At 33.8% G+C, this 20893-nt stretch overlaps 1 protein-coding gene across 1 annotated transcript in view; it reads right to left on the reverse strand.

Moving 5' to 3' along the window:
* The window catches only part of CCDC178 (coiled-coil domain containing 178), a 524781-nt gene that overhangs the window by 441365 nt on the left and 62523 nt on the right, over window positions 1-20893 (reverse strand). Inside the window, exons 5-6 of the mRNA XM_030925827.1 lie at window positions 13856-13995; window positions 43-65 (exon numbers count right to left, since the gene is read on the reverse strand). Coding sequence (XP_030781687.1) covers window positions 43-65; window positions 13856-13995 — 163 coding nt within the window. The remainder of the gene's footprint in view (window positions 1-42; window positions 66-13855; window positions 13996-20893) is intronic.

Genomic DNA, 20893 nt, shown 5'->3' on the forward strand with positions numbered 1-20893 from the left:
ATTAAAAATAAAATAGTTTTAAAAAGCATGAAATTTTCTTACCATTCTTCAAAAGAAGTTTCAAACTGTCAAAACAAAAGATCTCAATAAAAATCAAATCTTAAACATATTAAAAAACAGTGAATAAACGTCACTTAAACTTGTCAATTCTCTTTACATATCTCTCTCTACTTCACTGTATTTTTGTCTACTTAATACTCTCGGTTGTGTAAACCAAAAATAAAATTCTAAGCCCCCCAACTGACTGAGTAGTTTCCCCCAACTCTTGGCCAAGGGGACCCCAAAGAAACCTAAAAAACTAGTTAAGGACATGATGGGAAAGGGGATTAGACATGCCTCATTATGACCTCCTGCCTTTGTAATCTAGACACAACAGACCAGCTTTAAAATTAAAACAAAAATCTTAAGATAAACAAAAAAGACTCTTTGTAGCAATAATATACCAAATTCCCACCTGATTCTGATATAGCATCACATGACAGGTAACAGGCCTTGAAAGAAATCAAAGTATTTCACTCCAAAATAATATTTCTTTGACATATTCTGAAACGGTCCTGCAAAACTGTCTTTTGTGGCAGAAATTTGCATTCTGTAGAGAATCTCTTGCCCTTACTAGGTCCTTTTTAGTGAGCCTGACATCTCTCAAGGTCTGATATGAGACATTCACCATCTATTCTCTCTGAAGCCTGCTACCTGGAGGCTTCATCAATATGATAAGAACTTTGGCTTTTTTTTTTCTTTTCTTTTTTTTTTTTTTTTTTTTTGAGACGGAGTCTCGCTCTGTCGCCCAGGCTGGAGTGCAGTGGCTGGATCTCAGCTCACTGCAAGCTCCGCCTCCCGGGTTTACGCCATTCTCCTGCCTCAGCCTCCCAAGTAGCTGGGACTACAGGCACCCGCCACCTCGCCCGGCTAGTTTTTTGTATTTTTTAGTAAAGACGGGGTTTCACCGTGTTAGCCAGGATGGTCTGAATCTCCTGACCTCATGATCCGCCCGTCTTGGCCTCCCAAAGTGCTGGGATTACAGGCTTTTTAAATTTCTTTTTTTAATGGTGAATTCAACAATTCAGGCAAGTCATATCTTTCAACCAATTATCAATCAGGAAACCTGAATTCACCTATGACCTGGAAGTCCCCATTTATAGCTGTCCCACCTTTCCAGACTTAACCAATGTATAACTTGCATGTATTGATTTATGTCTTTCCCTGTAACGTCTGCTTCCCTAAAATGTATAAAATGAAGCTGTAGCCCAACCACCTTGGGTTCATGCTCTTGGGACCTCCTGAGGCTGTCATGGACCATGGTTTTTAACCTTGGCAAAATAAACCTCTAAATTGATTAAGACCTGTCTCAGAAACTTACTGGTTTACAGTTGTTTCCCAAGAAGTACACAAATCTCCTATCTATTCATATTGTTTTATTCTTAACCCTACCTAATTGTTCTGACCTTTGTCTCTGTAATTCTAAATCTTACACATTCATCAAGGGACACGTTCAAATGCTATTTATTCCCAAAAGACTTTCCTAACAGTCAGAAGTACATGACATCTATTGAATTTTAATGTGTTACCAAAGAGTGGTGAATACAAAATTATACGTGAGTTCACATATTTAGTGTTCCATAATATTATGCCTTTTCTGGCCTATAAAGTCATTGGCAGGGGTTATTTTCTACAGATATATTCTAAGAGTACCTTGGGTTGTACAAGTCATAAATTATCAAAAATGCAAAACCAGAATGTTACAGGTTTCATAGATTATCTCTAATTCAAGATGTTTATTTGGCATACATCATAGAGTATATTTATACAAACCTCAGTGGTATAGCCTACTACACACTTAGGCTATATGGTATAGCCTATTGCTCCTAGGTTACAAACATGCACAGTGTGTTACCACACTGAATACTGTAGGCAAGTATAGTACAATGTATTTGTGTATCTAAACATATCAAAATATAGACAAGGTACAGTAAAAGTACAATAATGTAATCTCATGAGACCACTGTTGTATATGTGGTACATCATTGACCAAATCATGAAAAAGACTAAATTCATATACATAATTAAAAAACTGATGAATGCAATTATGTTTAAAATCCCAATAGATTTTTTCATATAATATGACAAGCTTATCCTAAAATTTATATGGAAGAGCAGTGTATCAAGAATACCCAAAGAACTCTAAAAAGGTAAAAAGAACTACCACATCAGATATCAAAACATATTATGACTCATGTAAATGAGTGAAACCAGATATTGGCATAGGGAGATAAAATTGACCAGTGGGATGGAAAGGGCCAGAAATAAGTAAAATCATATATGAAACTTTGATGTATGATGGATATGGTATGGCTGATTTATAAGAAATGACTGGATTTGAAATAAAATCAATGTGGAAAAACTAATTTTCCTTAAAAACTAAAATTAGCCATCTATTCCATTCATATGCAAAAAGAAATCAATTTCACATTGTTAAGCAAATCTCCTAAGAGAAATTAAAATTTTAGTAGCTATAAAGTAAAACTGTCATAGGATTGTGGTATGGAAATTCTTCTTAAACAAGACACAAATCACTTAAAAGCAAAAGTAAAGTGATAAATTTAATTACATTAAAGTTCATAAAGTAAAAAGACACGTCACAAACTGAGAGAAAGTGTTTACAACACATACAACTTACTAAAGGTAACAAGTTCCTACAAGTCAATAAGAAAATACAAGTAAACCCAAAAGAAAATGGCAAAAGATAAATTGGCATTTTGCAGAGAAGAGAATAAAAATCCAGTGAGCATGTTAATAAGATTCTAAACTAATTAATAATCAGGAAAATGTTATTCCTTGATTTTGGAAACTGGCATTCACAGTCCTGCATAATGCAGAAACCTGCATGACGTTGATTTACATGACAGTTCTAAGAAGCCATTTGAAGTTGAAGTATCACAAGAGTCAGGGGAAAATTGGTTAAGAGGCACTTCAGTGAATTGTGATATAATTATCCAAAACTTCTGAAGTCTTCAACAAGTTAGCAATAATTAATATTCTCAGTGTGATCTTCTTTATAACTCAATAGAAAATCATTTTATAAAGATAAAACATTATCACTCAAAATTTTTGAAGGAGAGTGCAATTTCATATGAAGAAATGTTTTAAGGTAATATATCAAAACATCACCTTAGCAACAGTGTTTAGAAGTAACAAAGAAATAATTAAAAAATTATTTTAGTCAGTCTTTGATCTGATATTTGGAGGCAAAATTTCCGGTACCTAGCATTTAAACACTATTTATTCAGGATATTGAAGTAGTTAACACAGAGAAGGCCTACAACTCCAGAGAAACATTTGAAGTCTTACATTAATAACTGTCTATCTGAAAAATTTGGACAAATTTTAGAAGTTTCTCAAAGTCACTTTAAATTACTATTTTAAATAAAATTCCTGATTATAATTAAGCTTAAAATTTCACTTGTCATAAATAATTGTGGTATGTAGATGCTTTGATTAAAATATCTAATATAATCAATTATATCAAACTAAACACAAGACTGCATACAATTCTTATTTCTGATTTTATCAAAATAGCAAATGAAAACAAAGGTGGAGGGGGAGCTAAAACTGCCCGATTGGATGTAGTTTAAAAAATTATTACATTATAAGGGAAATGAAACACTTCATTTACTTACAGCTCTAAGCCACATTGCCCACAAACTTCTGCTTGATAAATCTAGCATTTTCATTGTCCTTTTTTATTTAGCTCTATATTTTTATTGGAAATTATTACCAAATATTTAAATATCTAAATGATATTGTTGAGACAAAAAGTATTCATAAAACCTTCTATTTTCCACTGCAAAAATAAGAAAATAATTAACCTTATGTTAGAAATTTTTTTTAATGGATGATAACAAGTGCTAGTAAGGATGTAAAGAAATTAGAACCCATTTATATTGCTGGTAGGAATTTAAAATAGTTGGGCTATGGAAAATAATTTGATGCTTTCTCAATAAGTTAAATATAGAATCATCACATGACACAGCGGTTCCACTCCTAGGTATATACTCAAAAAAACTGAAAACAGGTACTTAATCAAATCCTTATATTATGTAATATATAATTATATAATACATACTACATGCATGTTCATAGTGGCCCTATGTACTTTAGACGAAGGTGGAAACAACCCAAATGACTATCAACAGATGGACAGATACCAGCTGTAGTATATGTACACAATAGAATATTATTCAGCTATAAAAAGAAACAAATTACTGATACACAATACAATGTGGATGGACCTCCCACATTATGTCAAATGAAAAAAATGCAGGTCACATATTGTATGATTTGATTTATACCAAATATTCAGAATAGATATAGCTATCAAAATTGAAAATGAAAAAAGGAAAATTATCTCTATTTGCAGATGACATGATCCTATAAGCAGAAAACCTCAACACTACACAAAAAAACCTGTTAGAACTAATAAATGAATTCAATAAAGTTGCAAGATACACAATCAATGTACAAAAATTAGTAGCATTTTTATACATGAATAATGATCTAGTTGAAATTAAGAAAACAGTCCCATTTATAATAGCATAAAATGCCTAGGAATCAGTCTAATCAAGTAGTTGAAAGATTTGCACACTAAAACTATAGAACATTAATGAAAGAAATTGAGCATGATGCAAATAAATGAATAAACAGGTGTTCACAAATGGGAAGAATTAATATTGCTAAAATAATCATAGTACTCTAAGCAATACATAGTTTTAATGCCATGTCTATCAAAATTCCAATGACTACTTTCACAGAAATAGAAAAAGAATATAAAATTAATATGGAACCATAAAAAATACCAAAAGTCCAAAATAATACTGAGGAAAAGCGTAATGTTGGAAGCATCAGACTTCCTGATTTAAAATTATATTACAAAGCTATCATAATCAAAACAGTATAGTCTTGGCATTAAAAACAAAAACATAGACCAATGGAATAGAATAGAGAGTCCAGAAATAAGTTAAAACATAGATGGACAACTAATTTTTGACATGGGCATCAAAAGGACACAATGAGGAAAGAATAGTCTCTTCAATAAATGATGCAGGGAAAACTGAATTTCTATCACCAACAGAATGAAATTGGATCTTATCTTAAACAATACACAGAAATCAATTCAAAATGGATAAAAGACCTAAATGTAAGATCAGAAGCCATAAAACTCCTAGAAAAGAACATAAAGGAAAACTCCTTGACACTGGTCTTGACAACAACTTTTGGGAATCACACCAAAAGCTCAGACTTCGAAGACAAAAATATAGAAATGGAAATGCATCAAACTAAAAAAAAAAAAATAAGAAAAGTCCAGTTACATACCGGGAAAAAATTAATTGGAAACCACATATCTGATAAGGAGTTAATATGAAAAATGTATAAAAAACTCTTAAAACTCATTAGCAAAAACCAAATAATCTGTTTTAAAAATGGGCAAAGGACATGAAGAGATGTATCTTCAAAAAATGCATACATGGCCAACAGGTATGCCAAAAGGTGCTCAACATCACTAATTATCAAGGAAATGCAAATTAAAACCACTATGAGATATCACCTCACACATGTAAGGATGACTACTATAAAAAAGACAAGAGATAAATGTTGGTGAGGGTATGGAGAAAAGGGAACCCTAGTACAACTGTTGGTGTGAAGGTAGAATGGTACAGCCATTAGAGAAAACTGTATGGACGTTCCTAAGGAAATTAAAAGTAGGACTACCACATGACCCAGCAATTCATCTTTTAGGTATACACCCAAATGAGATGAAAGCACCAGCTCGTAAAGATATCTTCACACTCACGTTCACTGCAGCATTATTCACAATAGCCAAGATATGGAAACAACCTGAATGTTCATCGATGAATAAGTGAATAAAGTGAATAAAGAATAAAGTGAATAAAGAAAATGTAGGGGGTGTGCTTGTGTCTCTGTGTGTGTGCACATGCACACATGTATGTGTGTGTATAATGTGTGTGTATATGTTTATGTGTGTATGTCTGTATGTGTATATATACATATATATGTGTATATCTGTATACACATATATACACACATATTAGCTATACATGTATATATACATATATATACACACATACTAGCTATATGTGTATATATACATCTATACGTATATAGCTAATATTCAGCTTTACAAAAATGGAGAGCCTGTTATTTGCCACAACATAAATAGCTCTGGCAGACATTATACGAAAGGAAGTAAGGCAGACACAGAAAGAAAAATGTTGCATGACCTCACTTACATGTGGAATGTATTTTTTTAGGGAGTTCAAATACACAGGTAGAGAATGAAACACGGGTTCCCACAGGTGGCAGTCAGGAAGAGGAAATGCAGAGATGCAGGTCAGAGGATACAAAGCAGTAGATATGGAGTATGAATAAGTCTAGAGATCTAATGTAAAACATGAGGACTAAACTTAATACAATTGTATTATATTAGGAATTTTTGTTAAATAAGTAGGTATTTGCTGCTCTTGTTACAAGGATAAGGCACTATGTGAAATATATGAGACTAACATAGAGATATGTTAGCCGGCTTCACTGCAGTAACCATTGTACTACTATACTATCTATGTGTCTGTCTATATGTATCTCAAAACAGCATGTTGTAAACCTCAAAAAAACACAATAAAATTTATTTCAAAAGAAAGCAGACCGGTAGTTGCAAGACTTGGGTTAAAAAGAGAATTAGGAGTAAATTCTTAATGGATATGGGGTTTTATTCTGGAGTAGTGAACATGCTTTATACATGAACTCCCTATGCTATTTTCTCAATTGTTCTGTAGGTCAAAAGTGTTTTAAAAGATAATTTATTTAAAAAACAATAAAGTAGAGGAACACAAAACATAATTATCTAATTCAAGGAAAATATGTTTTAATAAAGCAAAAGAATATGGCTGGGGCTTTTGGGACACGGAGGTAAACCAAATCAGATTCATATGAAACCTCAAAGTTTTCATCAGAATTATGGCATCTTAGACTAAAAACCAAGAGACAGTTTAAAATGCAAAGAAGTATCTGAGCTCTCAACTTATAAGAAGCAGGAAGAAGTTTGAGAGAGGAACTCGGATCCATTTTCTACAGACATGAAAGTACCTCTGGAACCAAGAGTTCACAGAGTAAATCAAAGAGCCAGTGAGAAACACAGACCCAGGAAATTATTCCCAATGAGCAGGACTGGGCTCTAATACAAAACAAAAAACAAAAAAAAAAAAACAAAAAAAAATTCATGGTCTTAGATTTGGGGAACCTGATACTATATGGTGATGAAATGCAGAATTGTATGGATCAGTGAAAGCCTGTGTCTTCATTCTTACCCTTTTTGAATGAAGGGTTTATTGTGATTATTCTATTCCTTTTTCGCTGTGTGTACTAAGTACGCAGGAGCAGTATTTGACTTGTCACTTCGGGCCATAGATCTGTGGGTCAAAAGAAGTTGCACATAGGGAACTTCATCTGTATCAGATCTGTCACAGAACATGTGATTATGGATCTTCATGATACCATAATGATATAAAACTGTTTTAAGAAAAGGTCATTATAGTTTGCATTTGGGGAGCAGTATTAGTGATGTGGCAATGGACTGACAGATTGCTACATAAATTGTCCCCCTATAATCTTGTCTCTTGGATCCATATCTACTCTAGTATTCTCCTGTGTTAACAGTGCGATCGACTGTGCTTTGCTTTGGTCAGCGGGACTTCAGCATACATGACACAAACAAAGCTTTGTTAAGCACATGTCTGTTGAGATTTGTCCTCTTGAAATATGCTCTAGCAGCCAACAACCATGTGAGTGAGACCATTTTAATCATTATTCCCAGTCGTGCTACCAGATGTGTATATCCACATGATTGGCCCCAGGCAAGAACCAGCAAAATTGCCCAGCTGAGTCCAGAACAAATGGCTGAATGGTAACTGCATAAATGCTTGTGTTCTAGCCACAAAATGTTGGAGTACATGTGTATATGTATGTATGTGTGTGTGTACCAAAAGATAAAAGAAAAAAAGATAAATGGTTACCTTGCTCAAAGTATTTTCATTAGAATGGGGGAAAAATTCTAGGCTGCAAAGAATAAATGAGTGATTGGGAGGTGTGGAATTAAAAACACTAAATATAGGCAACTTTTAGATGCTATGTGGAATGGAGAAAGAAAGACAAGGAGAGATATTTAAAGGTCTGCATAGAATTTTAAAATGTTCTTAAGAATAGGAGATACATCAGTATCTTCAATGTGGACAGGAGTTAAGAAAAAAAGGAGATTTTACAGACAGAATGCTGACAGAAGACACAACAGATGGAGCAAGATCTTTGCAAAAGTAGAAGATGCAACGCAGTGAGGGGAACAGCTCTAGGTGGGTGGGGGACAAAAAGAACAATATTTGTGGAGTTCAGAGATGTTCAGAGGTGAGATAACAACCGTTTGAGACATTTCTGTTGTAGTTTTTTTTTTTTTTTTTGCAAAGAAAGAAATGAATGAGCTGTGAGGTAGAAGATTTAGAGGTTTGAACAAAGAAAGACTAGAGTAGTCACCACAGACTACTAGAAAAATTTCAGTTGACAAACAATAATTTCAGAGTACTATATGATGTACCATTGAGGTTGGGGACTATGGTTACATAATATCTCAAATTTTGTGTAATGTTCTCCAGTACCATTCAGCAGACCATGGGTGGGAGTGGGGATGGCAGATCATCAGAGACATTTGGGGTTGGCATTTTGTCAGACTACAAGGATGACAGGATAAAAAGTAAAGGACCAAATACGCCAATTGATGAATGTTTAGAGAGATGAATTGATTAGGCAAGAAACTAAAGGAAAATAGGAACCACAGAATAGGAAAGTAGATATATCAGCATTTGAAGTGCTCATAAGTTTCAAGTTAAATACAATAGAACTAATAGAATGAGAGAACTCAAAGTATGAGAAACTTAGTAAAGAGTCAGGTGTTAAATGTTATGTTTCAGAGTTAAAAAATAGATGTGAAGTGGTATAAATAGAGCCAAGTTTTCCAGTGAGAACGACAAACATTTTAACATTCATGTCTTTGGTCTTAATAGCTGACACACTGTCAAGAACACGATGTCATGGCACAGTGCTGAACCGGGTGTGCTTCGAGCTCAGATACACCTGGTCTGGATGCTGGCTCTGCCACTGACATTGGATCTTGGGGGAAATCAGCCTCTGAAACCATTTTCCTCATCTGCAACTGGAAATAATGGCAGTTTCTATCTCATAAGGTTTTAGTAAGAATTCAATGAAATTATGCATATTAAGTGTCTAATAAGTCTATATTTGGTAAACATTTTATAAATATTAGCTTTATTATCATTGTTGATGTTATTAATTTTGTACAATATATTGTTAACATTTTAAAGAATGCTTTTTAAATACTTTCTTTGTGTTGTTCTTTTAAATTACAGTAGCATCCTAATGACTGATATTGATTAAATGAAGAGGAAAATTTTAATTCTGTAGAGCTCACTTTAAATTAAATAAAACTATTTACAGCCTAGGCAGTCTAAGAGAATAAGGTAGAGGAAAAAATAAAACATAATCTTTTATTTGTATGAGAAGATATTCAGGTGATTATTTTTGTCATTGTGTGATGTTTCCAGATTCTTTGGAAAAATAAAATATAGGGAAAATTTTCATAGTAACTCCACTCTGAAGAGTTTTTCTTTGGAGATTCAAATTGCAATTAAACTGGAGTGGATAGAAAAGTCCGTGGCAGATGCATTGCTGCTAACCACAGGCGTCAGAGTGTTCTGACTACATTGGAAATCACTGTGGACAGAAAATTGTAAAAGACCGATCTTTCACTCATTTAATGTATATTATACCCAGGGTAGATGTAACCTTTATAATTACTTATAGAATTTTATCTAATGGGACTGACGTGGTGGCTCATGCCTGTAATCCTAACTTTTTGGGAGGCTGAGGAGGGAGGATTGTTTGAGGTCAGCAGTTCAAGACCAGCATGGCTAACATAGTGAGACCTCAGCAGGAGGGGTTTAAGTAAACTTACAGTTGGCAAGTACCCCTTTCTCTTTTGCTTGTTGCTAGGCCCTTCACTGGCCAGCCTGTCCTTCCTCATCATTGCACCAAACGTTTCTAACAATTAGAATCATAAGACATGAGATTTGGGTAATTTAGAGAGATAATTAAGCCAGTTGCCTGCTTTGACCTCCAACATTAAAATCCAAAGGAATTCAGATGATCTACAACTCAAAAAAAGAATTTTGTGCAATTCATGATGGAAGTGTATATATACAGATATAATAACAGCTTTATTGAGATAATTTACATAGCTTAGAGTTCATGAATGTATGCAAATCCACAGTTTTTAATGTAATGGCGGAGTTGTATAACCATTACCATAATCACAGATGACCACATATTTATATAACTGGGGTGAAGCCTCCAGCTGGTAATGACCAAGCATTGTTCCTCTGCCTTGCTTTGACCTCTGCCTAACCCCTGGAAACTGGTAAAAGGGTAGTCCAGCACCAGATATGTTACCAGACAGGCCTGGGACTGTAGGTAATGAATGCATATATATTCACATATATGTATTATATACAGATACATTTATAGACAGAAAAATGTCCCACTTCCTCTCATTTTTTTTTACAGTCAGTTGACAACTTTACTGGGTAAAATGTTAAGTGGCAAAAACGTTGAGAAGAAATGTCCCTTTTCTGCATTTCCCTCAGGCATTCTGGAGGAAAAATGCACACAGCATACATTCATATTTAGTATTTTCTGCAGGTCATTATTCATTTTAAATATTTAAACATTTTCTCTATTTGTAATTTTTGTGGGTACATAGTAGGTGTATATATTCATGGGGAAAATGCAATGTTTTGATCCAGGCATGCAATGTGAAATAAGCAGGCACAGAAAGACAAGCATCACATGTTCTCACTTTCTTGTGGGATCTAAAAATCAAAACAATTGAACTCATGAACATAGAGAATAGATGGATGATTACCATTTTAAGTATTTCTTACACACATAACTCACTTTATGTGACATGAGGAATTATGCTTAGGTTAACTAATTCTGAATTATGACCTTTATTCACTTATTTGGAAATAATACATGCTATTAGCTTTGATTTCAAAAAATTAGAAGCTATCTTTTAAAGGGTTCTATCCAGTTGTGCCTGCTTAATTTTATTTTTGAGGAAATTTAATTTCCTATGTCAATGTAAAGTCGTCTAATATTACCAACATTTTTTGGTAATGCTATTGCTTTTTGCTAATATTATCCCTTTTTCCATGTGATAATGGGAAGATTTTTTTCTTATTGTGATAAAAAATTTTTATCAGAAAAAAATGTTTCATCTTTCAAAAAGATAGCTGGCCACCAGCTCATTCTTAAAATATTAGTTCAAATACTGCATAGATTTGAACTAAATATCTAATGGATAGTCCTCATCATTGCACCAAACATATTACATTCTATTTACCAGTTCAACACTAGCAAATCTAACTGCACAGTCAATAATAAAACAAAATACGATAATTTTTAAATATAGAAAACAGAAAATCTACAAAATAACCTTGAAAATTAACAAAAGTTTGTCATTAGCATTTATTTCGCAATGAATCTCCTTTCAGATAAAACTTGTATTTATTTACTTATAAACAAATTATTATCATTGTTGAAATTTTTGTCTAGAAGTATACTTATCTAGCATTGTTATTTTGTGTGTTTCTTCTCAAAATACCAACCAATATTCTCTGAAATGAGAATTAAGATCTCTCCAAGGATATAAAACAGAGGCTGAATGGACTTTGGAGTCAGATGGAGCTAAGTACAAATTCCAGCTCTAGTGCTCACTACCTGTGTGATGTGTACATATAAGGTATTTGACTTTTCTATGCCCTAGAATTCTCACCTGTACAGGAGAATTTCTATAAAGGGCAAAAAAAAAAAAAAAAAAAAAAAATCAGATATTTATTAAATGCCTAGAAAATAGGAGATGTTAGGTACATAAATCACCCTCACTATATGGAGTGGATAGGTGCCTCAGATGTATGCAGAAAAGAAAGGTTCTGTTTCAGCTCTTCATTTACTTTTTTATTCAACAGACAGTTATTGAGTGCCTACTATTTATCTGGCACTAATCTAGGCTCCAGAAGACAATACTAAAGAAGTCAGCCCTGGTGCTTCTCCTTTTTTGAGGTTTTTCAATGTATTTACATGAGAATAGCTCTTTTTTCAGCTTTTTAAAAGACAAGATGTAAAATATCTTGGCTTATTTTGTAAACTATTTTAACTAAGGTAATATTTTACCTGGTCTATTATCCATAGTGTCTAACAGTTTATCAACTGTTCAGAGCACTAAGTGGGATTCAGGAAAGAATATGGGCTTTGAAAACAGACAGAGGGTGTTTGAATCCCAATTCTGCCTCGTGACCTTGAATAAGTTGCTGAGCTGTTTTAAATTACTATTTCCCTATCTATCAATTAGGTATAACAACCATTCAATAGTAGTTTTGTAAGGTCTAAGAGCAATGATGTAGTAAAACATAATGTCTGACTTATATTAGGTTTTTAATCAATGGTAGCTGTTATAATTATTTATTAAAATACCTGTTTTAATTATGTATTAAAATACCGTTATACCACTTTACTAAATGGTAGTTGTTACAATTATTTATTAAAATACCTATGATTTTTATCATTTTTAACAACATGGGTAATTGTTAATTAAAACTCATAGGAAGTGTACAGCATATCATAGCAATAAATATTCATTTATTCTCTTTATTTCCTTGCCATAGTCTTCAAAGCCCAGGACACCATCAGTCCTGTAACCTATAAAGCATTCCTGAAGGGGTAATCTGATTTGGAGAAATATGGAAACAACAAAGGTAACAAGGCTGATATAGAATGATACAAAAAATACAGAAGTAACAATGACAAATACATATTGAGTGCATATCATTTGCTGGTACTTGTTCTAACATAACATCATTATCTCTTCATTCCCATCTAAGGTCACTCTAAAGCCTGCAGTCTTGAAGACTGTACTCTAATGGTCTCTAACAAAAGAGGTGACATCCTGGACTGAGAATTGTGAGTGGCCCATCAGAATGTTTGCTGAGCCAGATCCAGTAACAGTGGAAAGAAAAAAAAATAATAACACAGGTCTCTGGAAAACTGATCCCCCATAAGAGCAGTCTAATTCTGCATTAGTTGTTCAGAAATATAATCTTAATAAAAGGTATGAGAAGTGGTATTTTTTGTCATTCTTAAATCATCCTTTGAAAATAATTGCCTTTCAAGATTGAACTCCCTTCAGAATCACAAAGGCAAACTTTTAACAGGTTAAAAAGACATAGAATCATTATGCTCCTTTTCAATAGAACTATTAAGCATTTCTTTAGAATAAAACAACTCATTAAAAAGGGCACACTGTCCTTTTATAAATCAATTTAATCATCTAATCAGTTTAGTGTCCCAAAAAGTATGTAAATACTACTTAATTTACTAGTCAAGTTGGCTTATGGAAATTACTACTTAGCATGATTGCCTCTGGATAAAGAACAAACAGGTAGAGAAAAAAACATCGATTTAATAAGGTCGTTTCACCCTTCTGGAGTGAGACTATCAAAAACATGTCTAGACTAGTAAATTATGCAACTGAGCAAAGATTCTTAAAAAGCATTCCAATTATCATTTTAAAAGTCCAAAGAGTTTTCTGGGTTCTTTAAGTAACCAACCCTTAGAGTGTCTATAAAGCTTACCAAAATATCAGCATTTTAAATTAGTCTCTTACCCTTTTCAAATGCTCCTGTATTTTGGACTCCACATCTTGGATGTGTGAAATCATTTTGTTGACACAAGGTGCTGGGATGTTTACTACAGCACAGCTGTGACGTCGGCATGGGTAGCTAAAGTAAATGCCTTTATTCACCCCTAAAGAGAACAAACAGAAGAAGTTCATTACTCGTTCTATACAAAGTAGTAAACCTTGACGTTCAGAATAAGCAAAAAATATTCTGCTTTATTAGTGCTAATACTCTTAAAGTTTCCTTAATAGAGAGGTTGATATATCTGTTAGAAAATTATAGAACAAATCTTCAAAAAATGTACAAGCTAAAATAAAATATAATTTATGATCTAATTCTGTAACAAATAAAAATGAACCTGAGAAGCCAAAATAAAACTTCAAGCTAAGTCAAAAAACATAGCATCATGAACTAAACATTGGAAAAAAATGAAGAAAAAAAAAAGGCAGAAAAAAGTTGACCCACGTGTTACTAAATAGATTCTGAATCCCTTAAAAATAACTTTGAAATATATTTTAAATATTCCCTTCAAAGAGATGCCCTCTTCCAATGTAAATAATATCCAACTACTCATGCATTGAAGTTCTTCCTTAAATCCAGCATGAGTTTCTGTTGCTGAAAAAAAAAAAAAAGCAGGTCTCCTTCATCCTCATAATAACCTCATTTTCTACCTTCCATTTCTGAAAATTGGAGTCTCATGTGAAGAGTGATTGATGTTCTCACTATAGTATTCAAGCTGTACTCATCATAAAATCTACTCAGTCCGATGTGCCTCAGTGATTCTAATCCTGGCATGTCCCAAATCGACTGAAGGTTGCAGAAGCACAGCAAAGTTGTCCATGAAACTCCACCAAAGTGCTTACTTGCAGTCCTTTTGACTCTAAGGACTCTATTTGGCTGGATTATAGTTGCAATCACTGATCTTAAATTTGGAGATGCAAAATATGCTCAGCGCCTCAATGAGAACAGTGTGATATCCTCATTACAATTGACCTTGAGGGAACAGAGAAATAATCCTGTTGTGTTTTGTTTCAATGCCAACCCACAGAGATGGTAAATACATTTGGTATCTTCATTTAAACTGCCATCTTTTAAATATCTTTTAAAAGAAGCCTTATAATATCTTCCTCTAGAAACACAATCTCTTGTAAAAATGGCATATTTCATTTATAAATAAAAGTGTTCAGTCTATTCTACAATGTTCAACTCTCTCTCGCGCGTGTGTGTATATATATATAACAGTGATCTTTTTATGAGCACTAAAAGTATGTGCCAGACATAAAGCTAAGCTAAAAATTTTTGATGCCACATTTTTTAATCCCCACAACAATCTTATAAAATGGGATTATTATTTTGATTTCATAGATGAGGAAATCAAGGCTTAGATAAATTATATAACTTGTCTAAGTCTATGGAACAGGTGGGTAGGAGAACTGAGCCTTGAACTAAATCTCCCTGGCTATGGAGTATAAGCTGTGAAGGCTGTTTTTATATTTTAAAAGTATGGCAAAATAAAGAGAAACAGTACTAAAAATATATTTCAGGGCATCCTAAATGTTTTGCTTGTTTTTAAATTTTGAATGTTCCTTCATAATATCAGTGCTGGTATCCTATGTCTTTTAGTTTGCTTTGACCATACTCTGAACACATATACTTGCTATAATGATTTTTTTTGTGTTACATTCCATCTTTCCTCTTTAGTTCATAAACATATCTATCTATCTATCTATCTATCTATCTATCTATCTATCTATCTATCTATCTGTAATAGTCAAAAGACCAAAAGAACAAGCTAGTAAAAATTACATATTGATCTCCTATCCAAATATCTTGATAAGGGCATGTTAGCCTTCCCTTTAGAAATAAGAAGGTTTTGATACACATTTAACCAACAAGCTGTCACTGTTACAGTTAAAACATTTGTTTTGCTTCAATAAATGTGGAGAAAACAAGAACAGTAATGATTCCTTTTATATTTTTCCTGACTGTGCCACTCTCAACCTATTTTGTGAATACTAATTAATTTCCATAGCACTCCTATGGTTTAGGTTGAATATGTAACATATGGTAAAGTAATGGGAATGATGTACTATGAACTTAAATTTGCATTAAAATCTGTAAAAGACATGACATCCTAAGTAGCACAAGATTGAACCAAAATTCAGTAGTTCGTGTTACTCTTTTTATTCCATTGCAAGTATGGCATAAGTTAAAACTTTGAATTTTTAAGAATTTTACCCAGTTTAGGGTGACAGCATGATATAATCAAGACAGCTGAACTAGATGTCTGTATTTTCTTGACTGAACTGATAACTAGCTGTACATCTTTAGCTAAAACTATTCAGTCTTTAGGACTCAGAATTCTTAATAAATTAATGTATTGGTAAGATGTTATTTAAGATATTTTTCACCTAAAATTCCAAACATAAATCGAGGGAGCTCTTCCTTGTGAAGCCTGTGCACAATGGTCAGTGTGAGTATATAAAGAATTAAGTTCGGGCAAGACTTTCATCCTCTCTAAACATGCGCCTGACTGCAACTTCCTTGCCCAGAATTAATGCATAAAAGACAAGATCCTCCTGGCTCCAAGCCAGAGTTGAGGTTTGCAGAGACTCTGCAACATGAAACTTCCATTTGAGAAAAAATATCAACCAGCTGTTTGTGTGGGCAAATGAAATAGAAAGACTATGTTTATAAACTGTCAACTCTTAGTACTCATGAATTTGATCCTTATATAATTTATTCACCCAGCTCCAATAATTTAACACATTATCACAAGAGTCCTTCCTTTTCTTCTGCTTTTTATATGTGCTTCCTTTATGTATGTTACCCCAATTATTCTATCATCCCTTTATCTCAACTCAGAATGCTTAGGGAAAAACTCTGTTGAACATATATTTCCTTTTCACATTGTTATCCCTTTTAACACCTTGGTTTTCTTTCCAAAATGCAACATAAGTCAGTGTTCTTGAGGTTAAAAATAATTTGTCCTCTATGCAAAGACTCTTTCATGATGAACATAAAGCATCTTTAATCTTTTATGGAAAACAAAGATCTCTTTAGCTTTTGTTATACATGAGAAAAATAAAATCACCTTTCACTGACATTAGAGTTATTACATTTTCATTGGACCTTACACTGTTGGAGACATTTATCACTAAATATCTAGAATAATACACATGGACTCTCAGAGTCGGAAGTGGCTAAAAACTGCTTCTACTCTAACCTTAGTCAACATGCAATGCCCCTGATCGGTGTTCACTAACTGCCAATTTCTTCTCTTCAAAATCTGCAACTTCAATACAATTTTTTTACTTGCCTTGTGGACTCAGGTCTCTCCACTACCTTGCCTGACCACTTCCTAAAGCTGTTATTCTATATCAAATTTTACTTTGACTAGCAATTTTTTGAATGAACTGTTTATACTGGCAGCCGCAATATCCTCATCTGATCTCTTCTTCAAATTACACTCTATATACAAATATTAAAATCCATCTTACATGGTTCCTTGCCTGTAAGGAATACTCAACTCTTTCAGACATGCACCTACACCACTTTTTATTTCTCTTCAGAGTGCACCTACAACACTTTTTATTTCTCTTTATAAGAATGGATCACATTGCATTCTGCTGTTATTACATTTATGTTTTCCTATCTATCTTCCCCATGAAATTTTACGTTCTTTCTAGAGAACAACTATATTAAGTGCCTTAAATGATTATCGAATAAATGAATAAACAAATCCTCTATAATTTTTTAAATTTTTTACCTGGCTGTAATCTGATTTTTGTTCTATTCATGAAAACTTCATTATTACATCCCACTAAGCAGTATATCAACTACCATCCATGAAGGAGTAACTGATATGGAATTAGTTCTCCAGTTATAAGCAACTCTAAATCTGGATTTCAAAATATGAGACAACTGACATCGAAAAATGGGCAGTTCAAGGTTTTTATTTCTGAGAAAAGGGAAACTGATAAGGTGGAGTCCCACAATCACCAAGCTCTCTGCCGAGCGACAATTTCCCAACTACAATAAAGAGACCTGGGAGCAAAACAGAGCACAGTAATCCCGCTGAGTTGAAAAGCAAATATGAGTTTCATGGACAGTGGAAGCATCTGGAAGAGGGCAGGAACTCAAGAAGAGAGAGCAATGCAGAAAAGAGCCTCAGAAACACATGTGAGAGGCCCCTCTGACATATGGCATAGAATCCCTGACCAATAACTTCTACCCAGAATGTGCAGAGAAAATTCACAACTTAATATTCAGAAAATAGGCATAAGACTTGGACTCTTTACAAAAGACAATATACAAATGACTAATACAATGTGAAAACATGCTTAACATTGTTAGTCAACAAGAAAACGCAAATTTAACTAACAGTTCAATGCAATTTCACACACACTATAATGCCTAAAATTATAAAGGTTGGCAATGCCCTGTATCAGAGAGGATATAGAACAACTGGAATTGATACATTGCTAGTGGAAATGTAAAATTGTTTAAGCACTTTGGAAAATAATTTGACAATTTCTTATAAAAGTTAAACTTACCATAGGACTCAGCATTCCTCTTCTTTATATTTTCCCATGACAAATAAAAATATGTCCACAAAAAGAATTGTAAGTGAATGTTCACAATAGCTTTCTTGATAATAGTCAAAAATTGAAAAAATCTCAAATTTCCATTAAAGGCTAAATAATTTGTGCAATATTATTGATCAATAAAAATGAACAAACTACTGATATATGCAATAGCACGGATCAATATTAGAGACATTTTCCTGAGTCTGAAAAAGTTGGGCACAAAGAAGTGGCATAATTTCATTTATTTGAAATGTTAGAATGGTAAAACTAAAATCATACTGGAGTTGCGGGAGTGAGTGAAAGTAATCTTGTCTATAGAGGGGGCATGAACGAATTTTCTGGAAATATGGAAATTTCTATACAGTGTTTGAGGCGGTGGTTAAATGGGTGTGTATGTTTGTCAAAAGTCATTCACTTGTACACTGTAAATGAGTGGATTTTATTGCATTTAAATTGTACCGCCATACATCTGCTTTATGAAAAAGACATCTAAGCATTTCCTAGTGACAGAGCTCAATAACCTTGTATCGTTCTCCTACTTTAAATTTTTATACTACAAAACATTGTAGACAGCCCTTCCTTGAAATGTTCTTTTAATAACTTTCTCTAGCTGCTTCTTCACCTACTTATTCTCATATTACTTAAACATGACTATTTGATAAGAAATAATCTTTTCCTCTACTTTCTCCTTTAATCATCTCCTTTAAGTGCTTAACTCTCAACTAAACAACTTTAGACTTAACCTTGTCCTGAGCTCCTTGCCAAATGTACAAATTTCCCATATCTGTCCTTCCTGGACTCCCATCCTGGTATTGAGAGTAAGGAAGGGAGGTCTGGACCTGCAGAACCCTATGCAGAATGGGAGAAGCATGATAGATAAAACTAAAATGTACCCATTGAGAAGTTAATATACCACAAACAAGGAAATACATTCACAACAGTAAACTAAAATGCCAGAGAAGAAAGGCACAGAAGAAAAGGGACACATTTGTATGATTAGACATAGAGCTGGAAGGGATAAAGGAGGCATCCAGGGGAGCTCCAAGATGGAAGGGATCTGATACAGTACAAGCAGCGAAAATGATGCCTTGTACAGAGGATCCTCAGAAATGATTTGAAAAGTAAAAGAACTGCTATTAGTGGAAGGTATCCAAGTTACTGGTGGCAAATCTATACTGGTCTGCAGCAACTTCAATTCTTGCCTCCTCAGACAAAATAATTCGACTGAGAAGAATAAGGCAGAAGGACTGACCAAGGCAAGTTTCAGAACAGGAGTGAAAGTTTTATTAAAAAGCTTTAGGACAGTAAGGAAAGCAAGAAAAGTAAAGAAGAAAAGTACAATCTGGATGAAGGCCAAGCGGGTGACTTGAGAAACCAAGTGCGCAGCTTGACTTATGGACTTGGATTTTATATGTTGGCATACTTCCAAGATACTGCATTACTTCTCCCCACTCCTGAGATTTTATCGGGAAGCTGCTGATGAGTTTAAGGTGTTTTCTGTTAGGGGACTGCCTTTCTCTGGCACTGGCTGTGAGCAGTTATTACTTTAGATAAACAGTTAACAACTGCTTGACCATCACCTGACAGTCACCCAAAACTCCTGGTGTGTTGAGGGAGGGGTGGGGGAGGGGAGTGGGCAGGAGGGGAGAGCCCTCTTTTGCCTTGCTCATACCTGAGAGGCTACCTATTGTAACAGAATAAGAAAGTAAAGATGTTCCAAAATAAAACTTTTGATTAGCCTTCCCTCTGTCCCCAATCTATTTGAGTCTTTTTTTCTTTTTTTTTTATAATTTCTACTTTTATTTTAGATTCAGGGAATGCATATGCAGGTTTGTTACATAGCTATATTGTGTGATGCTGAGGTTTGGGGTATGATTGCTTCTGCCACCCAGATATTGAGCATAGTACATAATGGTTAGTTTTTTAAACTTTGGCCCCCTCCCTCTCTCCTCTCTACGGTAATTCCCACTGTCCATTGGTGCCATCTTTATGTCCATGAGTACCCATTGTTTAGATCCCACTTATAAGTGAGAACATGAAATATTTGGTTTTCTGCTCCTTTGCTAATCCACTTAGGATAATGGCTTCCAGTTGCATCCATGTTGCTGCAAAGAACTTGATTTCATTCTTTTTTATGACAGTATAGTATTTCATGGTGTATATGTACCACGTTTTCTTTATCCAATCCACCATTGATGGACACCTAGATTGATTCTATGTCTTTGCTATTGCGAATAATGCTGTGATGAACAAATGAGTGTATTGTCTTTTTGGTAGAATGATTTATTTTCTTTTGGATATATATCCAGTAACAGGATTGCTGGGTTGAATGCTAGTTCAGCTTTTAGTTATTTGACAAATCTCCAAACTGCTTTCCATTGTGGCTGAACTAATTTACATTCCCACCAACAGTGTGTAACAATTTTCTTTTCTCCG

This window comes from Rhinopithecus roxellana, chromosome 21 (genome assembly GCF_007565055.1).
Source record: "Rhinopithecus roxellana isolate Shanxi Qingling chromosome 21, ASM756505v1, whole genome shotgun sequence".
Classification (NCBI taxonomy): Eukaryota; Metazoa; Chordata; class Mammalia; order Primates; family Cercopithecidae; genus Rhinopithecus; species Rhinopithecus roxellana.